This window comes from Pistacia vera, unplaced genomic scaffold (assembly GCF_008641045.1).
Source record: "Pistacia vera cultivar Batoury unplaced genomic scaffold, PisVer_v2 Contig566, whole genome shotgun sequence".
Lineage (NCBI taxonomy): Eukaryota > Viridiplantae > Streptophyta > Magnoliopsida > Sapindales > Anacardiaceae > Pistacia > Pistacia vera.
Genome location: NW_022196408.1, coordinates 1,545,642 through 1,560,604, shown reverse-complemented (window position 1 = coordinate 1,560,604; position 14,963 = coordinate 1,545,642). Strand labels below are relative to the sequence as shown.

General features: G+C 34.8%; 1 protein-coding gene across 1 annotated transcript; it reads left to right on the top strand.

The window, feature by feature from the left end:
- Positions 1 to 13,111: 13,111 nt before the first annotated feature.
- LOC116108469 (TMV resistance protein N-like) lies at positions 13,112 to 14,547 on the top strand. The gene is made up of 2 exons (XM_031394719.1): positions 13,112 to 13,683; positions 14,415 to 14,547. The coding sequence occupies exons 1-2, from the start codon at positions 13,220 to 13,222 to the stop codon at positions 14,428 to 14,430; spliced, it is 480 nt and encodes a 159-aa protein (XP_031250579.1). The 5' UTR covers positions 13,112 to 13,219; the 3' UTR covers positions 14,431 to 14,547.
- The last annotated feature ends 416 nt before the right edge of the window (positions 14,548 to 14,963 follow it).

The following is a 14,963-nucleotide window of genomic DNA, read 5'->3' as shown; positions in this document are numbered from 1 at the left end:
AAGGATTTCAATCTTTTTCGGCTTAAGGATCGAGCTCCAAAATGATGAGTGGAAAAATCAAAAACCCCAACTTTCATTTAAATAAAAGTTGCTCTAAATGCTTATTTATACTTGTTTATTGTTTTAAATTGCCTAAGATGTTTGATTTCCTTATAGAAATGAGCTTTATTGCAATGTTATTGTTGGAAATTATTGATTGACATGAGAAAGACGAAATTTTGATGCTTCTGGGCAATAGCTTGAAAAAAAATGAAAATGGGTAGAAACGTTAGATTTGAAAACATTTGAGAATTTGAATTTGAATTTTTACGCTACATGAGATGTTATGAAATTATTATATGCTTATGAGAAAAATGTTTTAAAAATAAGTATGAGATGTTAGTGGTTTTCAAACTACCCTATGTAGTACTCATCCCCCTCATAATATTGATTTGATTCTACACACGCGTATAATTTAATATTGCTAGCCCAAGTGGGTCGAAGGCTCGAACGAGACAGATATTGCCACACAAGATTTGATATTGCTGGTCCAAATGGGTCGAAGGCCCGAGCGAGGCAAATATCGCTACACAGGATTTGATATTGCCGGCCCAAGTGGGTCGAAGGCCCGAGCAAGGCTGATATTGCTATATAGGATTTGATTTTGCCGATCCAAAAGGGTCAAAGGTCAGAGCAAAGCAGATATTGCTACATATAATCTGATTTTGTTAACCCAAAAGGGTCAAAGGCTCGAGCGAGGTAGATATCGCTACAGAAGATCTGATTTTGCCAACCCAAGAGGGTCGAAGGCCCGAGCGAGACAGATATCGCTACACATGATTTTGCTTTACCGGCCCAAGCGGGTCGAAGGCTCGAGCGAGGCAGATATCGCTAGACAGGATATAATTGTGCCAGCCTAAGACCATCTCCAACCCATTGCACCAATTTGGTGCGAAATTGCACCAAATTGGTGCAAATTTTGGTGCAAAACACTATTCCATCTCCAACCCACCACACCAAATATTACACCAAAAAGAATATTCCTTAGAATATTCTTTAAAATATTCTTTTTATTTTATTTTATTGTAATAATCAACAATTAATCTATTTCACTCATTATTTTTGTATATATTAATTAAATACTAGGAATGATATTTTTATTAAATAATAATTATTTTGATGACTCTAGTTCTTTTTAATATTAAATAACAATTAATCTATTTCTTTTATTGTAATAACTCTAGTTCTTTTCAATATTTTGATGATCTTATCCAGAACTAATCTACCAGAATACTAAATTGTTATTTGAGTTTATGTTGTATTTTTTTTAATTTTATTGTTTTTAAATTAGTGTTAGTTTTTATTTTGAGTTATTGTAATTTAATATTTGCATTGAATAAAGTTCTATTTTTAATTTTTCATCATTTTTTAAATTATATCAGTATTATAAATAATAATTAAATTAAATTAAATACAAATACTCAAATTTGGTGTGATTTTTGTTGTAAAATTTAATACTCAAATTAACTTAACAAAATTAAATCAAAAAACAAAAAAAGCAAAATTTTAAAAAATATATATATTTTATTCGCTACAGTGCTGCACCATTTTGGCGCAGCACTGTAGCACTGCGCCAAAATGGCGCAGTGTTTGGCGTGGGTTGGAGTACCAACCCACGCCAATTTGGTGTTTTTTGCACCATTTTGGCGTGGGTTGGAGATGCCCTAAGAGATGCTTGGTCTCGTTGGGTCCAAGGCTTAAGTGGTGGCTGATTCCGCCTAGCAGAATGGATCTAGTGGTTCAACCCGCGCGATATTAGATCTTGTCGGGTTGGACGGATTTACCCATGGGTACTAGTTGGGTGAGGGTTTGGATATATGTATGTATATCATGCATTTGAAATGAAAATTTATAAATGCAATTGTTATCTGTATATAAAATGTTTTAAGAAATGATATTTTTAGAGAAATATGAGTATTGATTGATTTAACATAAAAGTTTTCAAAAAGAAGTTTTGCAATAAGAGATTTCAACATTGGTTATGAGAGATTACTTATATTATAAAATGTATTTATGGAAATGAGATTTTATAAGCATGAATGTTTTATTGTATATCAAAATGTTGTAGTGCACACTAACACATTCCCTGCTCATTGCACTTTTTTTTAAATGTTATTCTTTCCCCCCACCAGGTCAAGAAGGAGATCGTGTAGAGGAGTGAGTCCCACTCAAGGTTGGGCTACACGACTTCATTTCATCATGTGTGCTTTATTTTCCGTTGCAAAAGTTTATGTTTCTTCATCATGTATTCATTTCATGTTTTGGATTGTAAAAGATAAGGAAAAATTTGATACCATATGTTCATTTTGTAGAAATTTAGTTGCATTTGTTTATGAATAATGCTATAGACATCGAATTTTTACACCGAAAATTTTTACCAAACGACATGGTATCCAGTCAGACGCAGACACGTTAAATAAAAAACACATCTCCCATGAATGGACGGTCGTCCAACAATCATGAACGACCGTCCATACTTAATGGACGATCATTCATCATAAATGGACGAGCGTCTACAAAAATATCAATGGACGCCCGTCCATATTATATGGATGAGTGTCTATTTACTATGGATAGGCATCCAGAAAATTTAAAAAACAAAATGATTGATGCCCATCCATTTAATACGGACGGGCATCCATTGCCCGTCCATATATAAAAAGATTTTAAAAAATTTATTCAACTTGAAGATGCTGCTAGTGTCCATTTTACACTTCACATCTTTTCTTTTAACTACACTTAGATATTATATTTTTTAATAAGAAAATAAAAGTATAATACAATACGTGTAAAGCAAATGTACTTATGTGAAAAGAAAACTTTAGAATAAAGTTACTATTTCCATGCACATTTCCCATAATCAACATGAGGCAGCCATATATTATCATCCACATTCAGACACAAAACCGAAGAATTCTTCGCGGTTTGAGACTTAAAGTTGATATTTGAACCCACATTCACATCTTTTCAATGATTTTACAGCATTCCTCTCTCTTTCACCAGCATTAAAAATGGACGCCTCGTCCATATAATTTGGTTGGGTGTCCATTATTCTTCTTTTCATAATTTAAATCATAGATGACAGTCCATTGTATATAGACGACCATCCATATAAGATGGACGACCGTCCATTGTCTATAGATGAGCACCCATCATTTTGTTTTTATAATTTTATGGACAGGCGTTCATATGAGATGGACGCCCGTCCATTAACAATGGACACCCGTCCATATAATATGGATGGAAATCCATTATCCTTTTTGTGGACGCTCGTCCATTCGTGATGAACGGTCATCCATCAAATATGGACTGGCGTCCGTAATTGTTGGACAGTCGTTCATTTACGGAATATGTGTTTTCTCTCTAATGTGGAATGTTTGACTGGATGCCACATCCTTCGGTGCAAAAATTCGGTGTCTATAGCATTATTGTTTGTTTATTTGCAAAATGATGTTACATTTATTTATAAGAAACAAAATGGAGTGTTTATAAATGTTTTAGCTAGAAGAATTTTTTGATGTTTTAATTCATAAACATGTTTCATGGTTTTCCCACATGGCATGTCTCGGTCACCTGAGTCTCATGGGTACGTTCGGAGCCAAAGGAATAAGGAGGGTCAGGACGGGTCGTGTCACAATGAGTAGCCCACAGTCATCGGAAGGCTTCGATATGGCCGTTTTTGGCCATATTGATGGACAAAAATGACCATATTGGAAGAGATCTGGCCGAAAATGGCTAGATCTACTCCAGCCAAATCGATGGATCTGGCCATTAACGATCAGATCCATGGCTTTATCGGCTATATCTGGATAAGATATGGTTGTTAAAGGCCATGGGTTTGGCCGGAATAGATCTGGCCGTTAACAGCCATATCTCACCCAGATATGGCCATTAAAGGCCATGGATTTGGCCGTTAATGGCGGATCTACTCTTATATGGCATTTTTGGCCATCAATATGGCTAGAAACAGCCATATCAGAGCCTCCTAGTGTCTCTCGGCTACTCACGATGACCTTCGGCGACTTCTGACGACGGATGGAGGTGGTGGGTAGTGGCTTGGGGTGGTGGGGGTGATTTTTTTATAAATTAAAGTTTTATATATGTGGGGTGTTTTAGCTAAATCTGAAATGTTAGGGGTTAAAAAAACTATTCAAAAATTAATAATTATAATAATATTTAAAAAGATGACAATTTAATAATTTAAATAACATACATACCAATTTATTCATTCCAACCAAACATATTAATATAATATACTCACCAATTTATTCAAACTAATCAAACACATTTTTCTAAAGATTTCTAGTAATATTTAAGGTAATCTAAATTTTTAGTAATCCTACGTTCTTAATAATTTAATATTCTCTGAACTAATCGCACCTTTATAGGGAGTCCATCATGGTATTCAAAGCAACCCATCGTTTGTGGGCCAATGTATCATCAGAGTATTGCAAGATAAAAAAGTGTTTGATTGTGGGTGAGGAAGGCAGTGGAAGAATCCAGATTCAGGAGATGCTCTCTGAGAGACTAAAATCTCCAAATTTCATTATTTATTTTACATTCTGCTTTGCTTAGTTAATTCTATGGTTTTTGTGACCTAAATGGATATTTTTCTCCTTAATCTTCTGAATGATTATTTATTTGGTTCAAATATCATACAATCTATATGTTTATATGACTTGGGAAATCTGAGGTTCATAGTGAGTAAAATTCAAGTAGATGTAGATGTAATGCATGATTCACATTAAAAAGATAATAAATTTCAATCAGACATTACTATTGTTATTGACTTGATGCTGACAGGCTCAGATGTTTCGATTACTCAAATTAAGAAAAAATATTAAATTTAACTAAATAATAATGCATTATTCGATAATGTTATTGTCATTGTCATTCTTTTATTTTGTATNCCCTCATAATTTGAAGAGTCAAAAGTTGTGCACCCAGGATAGGAAGACGAGGCACCATGTTCATCACCGCGATCATTACCAGCAGAAAAAGCGGGAAAGCAAGGGGATCTGGAACCCAAGAAACAGTGCAAGAAGAACATGGTTTGTGATTAACACTAAACCAAAGCTTGTGATCTCTGATCCAATAAGGAAATCCATGCCAATCAATATAACCAGGAGCAGAAAGATGCATGATAACGGATAAGGGCAAATCAGTGCAAGAATATTTCTTGGCATCCTTGGCCAGTGAACGAAGAAAAGCTTCTCAAGCCAGCATTGGTTCCTATTTATATCGTCCTGAAAAAGAAAGAAGTTGCAGGATTAAAAAAGGAACAAGTAAAAGATGAAAAGAATGGCAAAAAATCACAGAAGAATTTTCGCAAACACGTGATGTGCATGAAGGAGAAGCATGGCAAAAGGACCATTGCTTTCAAAGTATTATTATATAAAGGTCCAGAAATCACAAAAATGCCAAAAGCCTACTAAAGAAGGGAATTCATCAAACTAAAATATAATAAATACACATTAAAAAACCATATCATCAAATAATAAAAAAACAACATATGCAGGAAAGGCACATCAAACCATCCAAAGGAAAAAAAAAAAAAAACAAACACGAGGAAAAATCAGCAAAGAAAGACAAAATAGGAAAAATGAAAGAAAAGGCTAAAAAAAGAGATTAGTTACCTGAGAACTCCGAATAAGACTGGACGTTTTTCATCAAAGGATGGTACCAGTTACCACCAACGATCAACTTATGGGACCGCCATCCTCTATCATACTTCGTCTCATTTGACACAAACTTTGCACACCAGTCCGGATCACAAAAATGTGGAGTCAGATTGTAGGTTGGCCAAGCTTTTTTGGTTTTCTCACAAACTGCTTTTTTGGTTTTCTTCAAGGTCACCTTCTTGCTTCTTGCTCTTCTTTTACTCCTTTGCTTCTTTTCTTGATTTCATTATGAACTCTCCTTTGATTCTTTTCTTGATTTCATTATGAACTCTCCTTTGATTGTCCTAAATTTTTTGTAGCTAATGTACGGGTTAGAGTTCGGGCGAAAAAGGGAAAAAGGGGAAAAATTGAATTGGGCGAAAAAGGGAAAAAGGCAATGTCCTTATNGCGGGAAAGCAAGGGGATCTGGAACCAAAGAAACAGTGCAAGAAGAACATGGTTTGTGATTAACACTAAACCAAAGCTTGTGATCTCTGATCCAATGAGGAAATCCATGCCAATCAATATAACCAGGAGCAGAAAGATGCATGACAACGGATAAGGGCAAATCAGTGCAAGAATATTTCTTGGCATCCTTGGCCAGTGAACGAAGAAAAGCTTCGCAAGCCAGCATTGATTCCTATTTATATCGTCCTGAAAAAGAAAGAAGTTGCAGAATTAAAAAAGGAACAAGTAAAAGATGAAAACAATGGCAAAAATTCACAGAAGAATTTTTCAAAGGAAAAAAAAAAAAACAAACACGAGGAAAAATCAGCAAAGAAAGACAAAATAGGAAAAATGAAAGAAAAAGCTAAAAAAAGAGATTAGTTAACTGAGAACTCCGAATGAGACTGGACGTCTTTCATAAAAGGATGGTACCAGTTACCACCAACAATCAACTTATGGGACCGCCATCCTCTATCATACTTCGTCTCATTTGACACAAACTTTGCACACCAGTCCGGATCACAAAAAATGTGGGGTCAGATTGTAGGTTGGCCAAGCTTCGTCAGTCTCACCGGGTTGAGCAGAAGTAGGAACTATGTACCAAACCCATAATAGATCTCAAATATTAATGGCTTTATCAGAATCAATATTGAGCGACAAGGCCTTGGACAAGTTTTTGAAAGAACAGGGGTTCATCTGTAATGGAGATAAACTAAAAAGGTGGAGACAAAGATGAACGGTAGGATGCAAAGGAAAGCTAATGGCTCGGAAGTGTTCATAAGAGAAGAATAGCTCGCTGGGATTTAAGAGAGACCCATTTGTTATTTCTTCCAAAGTAGCAGACTCAAGAGCCTATCACAAAGTAATTTCATCACCAAAGCTAAATTCTGCCCTCGCTTTGGTAACCAGATCATTTGCAGAAACATTTATGGAGAAGCGGATGAAGACCTAGTCCTAGCCATGACAAAATCAACTAAGGTATTTTATCTCTATTTTTACACTGCATCAAATTTGTACCAATGTTTTGTGCAACCAAAGAGAGTGAGGGCGAAGGCTCCGCGCGTAAGTGCTTCCGAGACCTTCTGGATCTTCATGAGAGACTGATATCTTTCAGTGCGTTCCCTGATAATAAAACTCGATGGTGGGTATTCCAAACTTAGAAGTATATTCCTCAGCAGCCATCCTGCTGTGGGACGAATATTTGCTATAGCTGCCTAATTTAAGTTTTCTAGGCGGCGTTGGGACAGATTATTTAAGTTACATTTGGTTCGGGAATGTTTTATTGAAAAGTAGGATATTAGTTGAGAATTGGTTAGATTAATGGGTATAAATGATTAAAATGTTTGGTTATAAAAAATTAAATATTATCGATAGGTTTTATTGAACTACGCTTCCTTTTTAATATAACAATAATAATATATTATTATTATTATTATTTAAATAAATTATTTTTAACATTCTACATTTGAGAATTTAACTAAAACACTCAATAATAAAGTTTAAATTTTAACAAAATATCTCTAGTCACTCAAGACCACTGTCGACCGCCAACTGCTTGCGACAGTAGTTGAAATACTGCATGACTGGCGAGATTAGTCTGGTTGTGCACCGTTTTAGACGTACCTTCAACCATAGGCAGCGTGTATAATGATTGCTTCAAACTGATCTATTGGTGAGTGATTTGGTCATGTGTATGCTTTCCAATTTGGACTACAATCCTGCCGCCGTCTTTTTACTAAGGCATTCCCGCAAAACTTTATTAGACAAATTCAACCGAACGTTTAACAAGGCTCTTTTATCCAGCTTTTCCCAATCTGTATCTGAAAGTTTCTGTTTAGCCCAATCTTCATATGCCATGTCATTGGGATTTGACGGCCTTCCTTTTAAACCAACATCAAGTCCTTGTTGTACAAGAACAACAGTCATACGAACTTGCCAAAGACTAAAGTTGTTGTTATTGCCATCACACTTCTCGATCTTGTTTGTTACCGATACTGTAGTAGCCATCGTAAATTCAATCAGAATGACCGTGGCTTTGATACCAATTTGTTGTGACAGACCTAACCCCACGAATAAAATTAACAGCAAGAAAAGCAGGCAAAAAGTAATAACACAAACAATGCACACAATAATTTACATGGTTCGACTTTTTAACCTACATCCACGGGCGAAGATAAAAGAAGAATTTCACTTACAAAATAGAGTATGCAACATTTGGTGAATCTCTCAATCCCAAATCCCAAATACACCCAATATCTCTCACTCTCACACACTCTAATCTCTCTAACTCAAGCTCTTTGTCTCTAGTGTTTGTACTTTGTATTGCTTGAGAATGTGTGTGAATTTCCCCTCAAAATGCACCTGTATTTATAGTGAAGGAAAGACTAGACCTGGCAAAATAGGTGGGGGGGTCGGGTCAATACAAGTATAGGTCCCACGGGTATAAGCCCAAAATGGGTCGAGTTATACGGGTCCAATATTTTGGACCTAAATCCTACCCTATACGAGTACGGGTGGACCTGCAGGTACCTATTTTTCTCTCTCCAATTTTCAAATTTTGCAGTTACACCCCTAAAATTTCTATAGTTTTCATTTTTTACAATTACACCCCCACAATCAACTACTCTAAATTCAATTTAATTCACATAAACAAATACCAAACACCATAGACAAGTACATAATCACTAATACACATAAACAAATACCAACGACAATAAACAAATAATAATTACTATTACACATAAATAAATATTGAAATACATCATCATTCATCACTAATACACAAAAAGAAACACAAAAACATGAGATAAAATCTTGTCCAGCTCATGTTCATCCCACAGTGGGGGTGATAGTAGAGTCTCTTGATTCCATAATCCTCAGATTAGCTAATGGGACATCAAAATCCTCATCTGAATCAGCATTGACATCATCATCTATAATTATCAACTGCAAATATCAACAAATGCAAATAATAAAGCAACATAATATTGTAAAGGCCAATGTGTAAAAAGAAAAAACAAAGCAATGTCATTCAAACAATTTTGAAGCAATCTGTGTAAAAAGAAAACAAGTTTAGCCTTAAACATCCATCACATTAATATAAAAACAGCTGGATAACCAAATTAAAAGTTTTAATTTGAATGATTGGGTAGTGCCACGCATGGGACTACCCAATCATTCAAATTAATCAAGAATTTAGGATAAGCATAAAATTGATTGGATAATGCAAGAATTTAGGATAACATAGAAGAAATGAAAGCAAAAAGGCAGAGGTATTCTGCATTTTTTCTGGGCCTATATATTTATGTGCTAATATTTATATTTTTTTTAATTATCAATGTTAATCAATAGTCTCTAGCAGCCAATAAATGCTATGAGAATAATATAGATTGACAAGCATAGAACCAAGCTCTCTTCATTTTTAACAACCATTTTCAGAAAACACCATTCCCAACCCTCAATGCCACCATCAGGCACTGTGAGAGTTTGTAAGTGTCAAACATAAGCATGCTTTACAAAGTAAAAACAAACACTAAACTACAGCAAATTAAGCATTCAGAGTCATACACCAAACTACAGCAATCCTCAAAAACAAACATTTTTGTTTTCATTTCCAAAAAGCAAAGGGTCATCCTTCCAAAATCCAAAGTCAACAAATAATATTTATGAAAGTCCCTGTCAATTTCCACAAAACAACAAATTAAACATACCGACAGCCTTCACTTGGAGGAGCAAAACAGAAGCTGGAGGGATCTTCACTCTTTGGATAATCTCTGTGAAACTTTTATCCTAAAAACATGGATGACAATGAGTGAGTGTGACAAAGTGAGTGAATGGTTGAATGCCAAACAGAGGAGTAGAGGACGACAATGGTCAATAGGTGAGTGTGAGAGTGAGAAACGAGAGTGAGTGAGTTAGGATTTAGGAATAGGGATACACATACCTTGGATGATCGATGTGGAGTTGCGGCAACGTGGAGATTGGAGTCTGGAAATGCGGTGATTGGAGGTGCGGTAACAGTGGAGACTGATAAGAGTGAGTGAGTGTGAGTCTGAATTGATGACGACGGTGGAGACTAGTGATGGTTGATCTGCATTTGTGGGATTTATTTTGAGAGAGGAATTGTGTTAGAGAAGAAGACAGCCAGGAGAGGAGTTAGGGATTTGGAAATGGAAACTGGATCTAGGGTGGGAAGTCATGATTTCAATTTGCCCTAAAATTAAAAGGATTTTTTTTTTTTTAATAAAAAAAAGGGTACCCACGGACACCCGCGGGTGAACCTGCATAACCCGTTGGAAAATGGGTACAGTCAGGTACTGGTTTGACAAAAACGGGTCCAATGTCATGGACCCGTATCCTATATAATTTTTCTGGGTTTAGGGTCGATTCGTAGGTCTGGATTGTTTTACAAGGTATAAGGAAGACCAAAACTTATCAAGATTTTCGGTACAAAATCTGGCGTGTGAATTTGTGAAGCCACCAAATAAGTATGAGAATTTTGACATGTTGGGAGTCATGAAACTAAAATTTTGCTTCCAATTGGGTGGGATTCATGACCACCCAAAAAGTTTTATCTTTCATCAAGAGAAGGACGTGTGAACCTGGTGAAGAAAAATGCATGGCATTTATGAGTTATACACAAAACACATGTAAACACAACTTTACACTATTTAAGCCATTTTTTCCACAAAGTCTTTCTCACTTGTGCTTTCTTTCTTCATGGGAAATTTACTTTATGACTTATTAGCATAAGTAGCCTGACTAGCTGCCTTATTTTTCCCACACTGGTTGTACTCCTAATCGATTACTGTCAGCACCACCAGAGTACTGGGTGCATTTGGTTTAGTATTTTAGATAGAATTTTGGGGATAATATTGGGTTATTGGATAGATAAGTATTACGAGGTAAATTTTAAAATTTGTGAAAAAGCCCTTAGGTTTACTAATTTAATTAAAGACCCTAATATATAAAATGACAAAAACACCGCCACCACCTGCAGTGCCAGATTCCGGCCACCACCGTCGGAATCTGACCGAAAAATTTCGTTACGGCACAGACCGATCGGATCTGTGCCGTAACACGTCGTTATGGCCTTTATGGATCTGGCCGGAAAAGGCCAGATCTACGGTCTGTTATGGCTGCCGATGGCCAAAGATGTGGCCGTCATTTTCGGCCAATGACGACCATTTCTTTGGCCGTTGCTGACGGCCAGATCTGGCCTTTTCCGGCCAGATCCGTGGTGGATCTGGCCGGAAAAGGCAACATCGGTGAACTTTCGACCATTTATGGTCGGAAGTTAGGCCGTTGTACAAATTTCGGCTATCACCGACGGTGGTTGCCGGGATCTGACAAGTTGGGTTGATGGGGATGTTTTTGTTAATTTTTAAACTTTTTTTCAGGGGGTATTTAGTGAAATTAATAACTTTATGGGGTTTAAAAGTAATTAAAAGAATAGAGTAATATTTCTGAAATAATGTTTAATAATGTGTCAAACATTATTTGGAGAATAGGATCCAAAATATGGATAAAAATGTTCTTCACGTTACAAATTCATATATTCATCCAATTGAATTCAACGCCTGAAATCGAAAGAAAGAGAGAGAGACAGAAAATGATACAGCTACAGGTGTTGCAATTTACTCCCTCATCAAACATCAATTATGGACCCCACTTCCACCTTCTTTCTTTGAATTCAGAATTCTTGGGATTAATTTAATTTTCCTGGGAAAGTTATCGGCTAGGCTACAAAAAATGTCACTATTTTGATGACATTATTTCAAGTAAGGCGTTGCGCAAATTTGTGGGGGAGTTCTGTTTTTGTGCTAAATTAACTTGACTTGACTTGGTTGGTATGATATTATAATTGACTTGGTTGGTATGATATTATAAACTGACTTGGTTGGTATGACATTATAAATCTATATTTATGATATATAATATAACAAACTTAGTTGATTTTATTTAATGAAAGTCTATCACTCACCAAATTAATATAACAAGCTTCACCATTTTCCATACAACTAATTTGATAGCAACAAGCTCAAACAGTCAAGACAATTTCTTAATGTTATTGTATGTAAATTATCATGTCATTTAAGATATAAAATTAGGATTTTAACTTTGTATAAGCAGAATTATTGTATTTTAATATTTAATTTGAGATGTCTTAATATTTATAATAATATTATAAGTACAAAGAAATTTTACAAAGATTTTTATACAAAATGATGTGACAGAAAATAAATAAAATGATAAATATAAAAAGTCAAACTCATTATATTTATCATTATTCATTTTTTACCGTAATATTTTGTATAAAAACTTTATAAGATTTATTTGGTATGTGTGTTACTCTAATATTTATGGTTTTACATTTATATTGGCTATTAAGATAATGCTAACTACAGTTCCTTTATTTAAATATTTTGTTTTGGATGAAAGTGATATTTTATATAATCTGTTTCATGCATGTCCCTAAACCCCGGGTGTATAGATGGTATCAAGTCATCAACACGAAGCTTCCCAAAAAAAAAAAAAATAAATGTTGTTATTCTCTTTTGCCACGTTGCTTTCTTTATAGAGTTCGTGGATTTTGCAGAAATTTTGAAACTTGTTCACATAACGAAGCAGAATCCACGTTCTTTGAAACAATTACTCCTTTCGAACTTCAGCTACTAGTTTATTCGACTGCAAGCTGTAAGTTCTCAAAACGCTCTCCCATTTTTTACATATAATTTATGTTGTGCTTCTGTTTAATTTTAAGAAATTCATGTATCTGCTTAGGTTTCTTGAGAGTAATATATGCTTCTCGAACTCGGAAGAGAATGATAAATTATTTATTATTAAATTCTTCTGTCTTTACACAATTTTTTAATTCTTTTTTTCTGTTTTGAAGTTAACTCTGATACCTGGTTTACTTTCAGGGTGTGTGAGCATATCCCTAAACTCCTCAGAGCCTGTCTTCCAGCAAAGTACAGTTATTTCTTTATCTTTTCCTCAAAGGAAATATTTCAAGAGTTCATTTGCACTAGTCGTTAAACTCAGAAAAAGAATCTTTCTTGAAGTTAAGTTCCATGGCTTCTTCCACATGTACTTCTCAAGTTAAATATGATGTTTTCCTTAGTTTTAGGGGAAAGGACACCCGCAACAACTTTATCAGCCATTTCCATGCAGCTTTATGCCGGAAGGGTATCAATGTTTTCATTGATGACAAACTCAAAAGAGGAGATCAAATTTTATCTCTAATGGAAGTAATTCAAGGATCGAAGATTTCAATTATCATTTTTTCAGAACTTTATGCTTCTTCCAGATGGTGTCTCCAAGAACTTGCAAAGATCATCGAATGCAAGAATGAATACGGTCAGATTGTCATACCAGTATTTTATCATGTAGATCCATCAGATGTAAGGCATCAGACTGGGAATTTCGGGGAGGCTTTCACTAACCATGAAGAACACTTTAATGATAAGGTGCATATATGGAGGACTGCACTCAAGGAAGCTGCCGATCTATCTGGTTGGCATTTAGATAGAACCAAGTAAGTGTACAAGCATTGAATAATTATTATCACGTAATATACGAAATTTCAGTGATTATTGATGAATTCTTTTCAAGTTTTAAGTAGATTATTCTCCTTAGAAAATTTAATAAACGATGAGAATTCTTGTATGTTATAAGAGTCAAAAAGATAGAATAACTTTAGAATTATCTATGACTCTCTGGCGTAATCAATTTTCATTAACCGCGTGAAAACTGACTCTCTTTTTGTAGTTCATTATTTGTGATTTGTTTTCAATTACTTTCCTTCATATTATATTGTGATTACTTCGTTCATTAAGTCACTGAAACATATCTTAAAGATGCTTTGGAATTTTGTCTATCAATTGTTTATATAAATTCAAGTAAAAAAAAGAGTGTTTAGTAGTTTAAAAAAAAAAAAAAAAAAAAAAAAAAATTGTGAATTCTTTGACATAAAGGTAAAAAAATACTCAAATAATCAACAATTCTTATGGATATGCAAATTCAAGACAAATGCATTTGATCTTCTAAATGGACTTGGTTGAGTTCTACGGTGTGATTATCTGGTAAATCATATAATTAATTATGCTAATTATATTCTTAGCCCACAACGTTCAAGAGAAACTTTATTCGGAGAAATTTCACATGTCAAGGATTGAGAAGCTACATATCGGAGTTCAATTTCTTATTATATTCACCCTACCTTAATTTATTATACTTACTATTGTTCTTATGTTTGTTTGTAATTAGGTCTGAATCAATATAATGGAGAAAATTGTCCAAGATATTTTGAAGAGATTGAGCGGTATGTTCACAGATGATTACAAGGACTTGGTTGGAGTAGAATCAATGATAAAAAAAATTGAATTTTCACTTTGGAGGGATAAGTGTGTTTGTAGTGTAGGAATTTGGGGATCGGTGGTATAGGGAAGAAACAATATTGCCAGTGCTATATATAACAAAATCAAGTCATTTGAAAGTTCTTACTTCACCCAAAATGTTAGGGAAGAATCAGAAAATCGTAATGGATAACCCACCTACGTGAAAAACTCTTTCAGCTATATTAGAGGATAAGAACTTTGCATTGGTACTCCTAATATGGGGAATCCCATTGTACAATATGCTTCACAATAAGAAGGTTTTATTGTTTTTGATGACGTGACTTCTTCCGAGCAAATAGAAGTATTAATTGGAGATCTTAAATGTTGGGTTTTGGTAGCCGAATCATCATTACAACTAGAGATAAACAAGTGCTCAAAAATTGTGAGGTGGTCAAATATAACACGTTGTCGGATTATT

Coding starts and splice junctions, on each gene's coding strand:
- LOC116108469 (XM_031394719.1), top strand. CDS start 13,220: ATGGCTTCTTCCACATGTACTTCTCAAGTTAAATATGATGTTTTCCTT.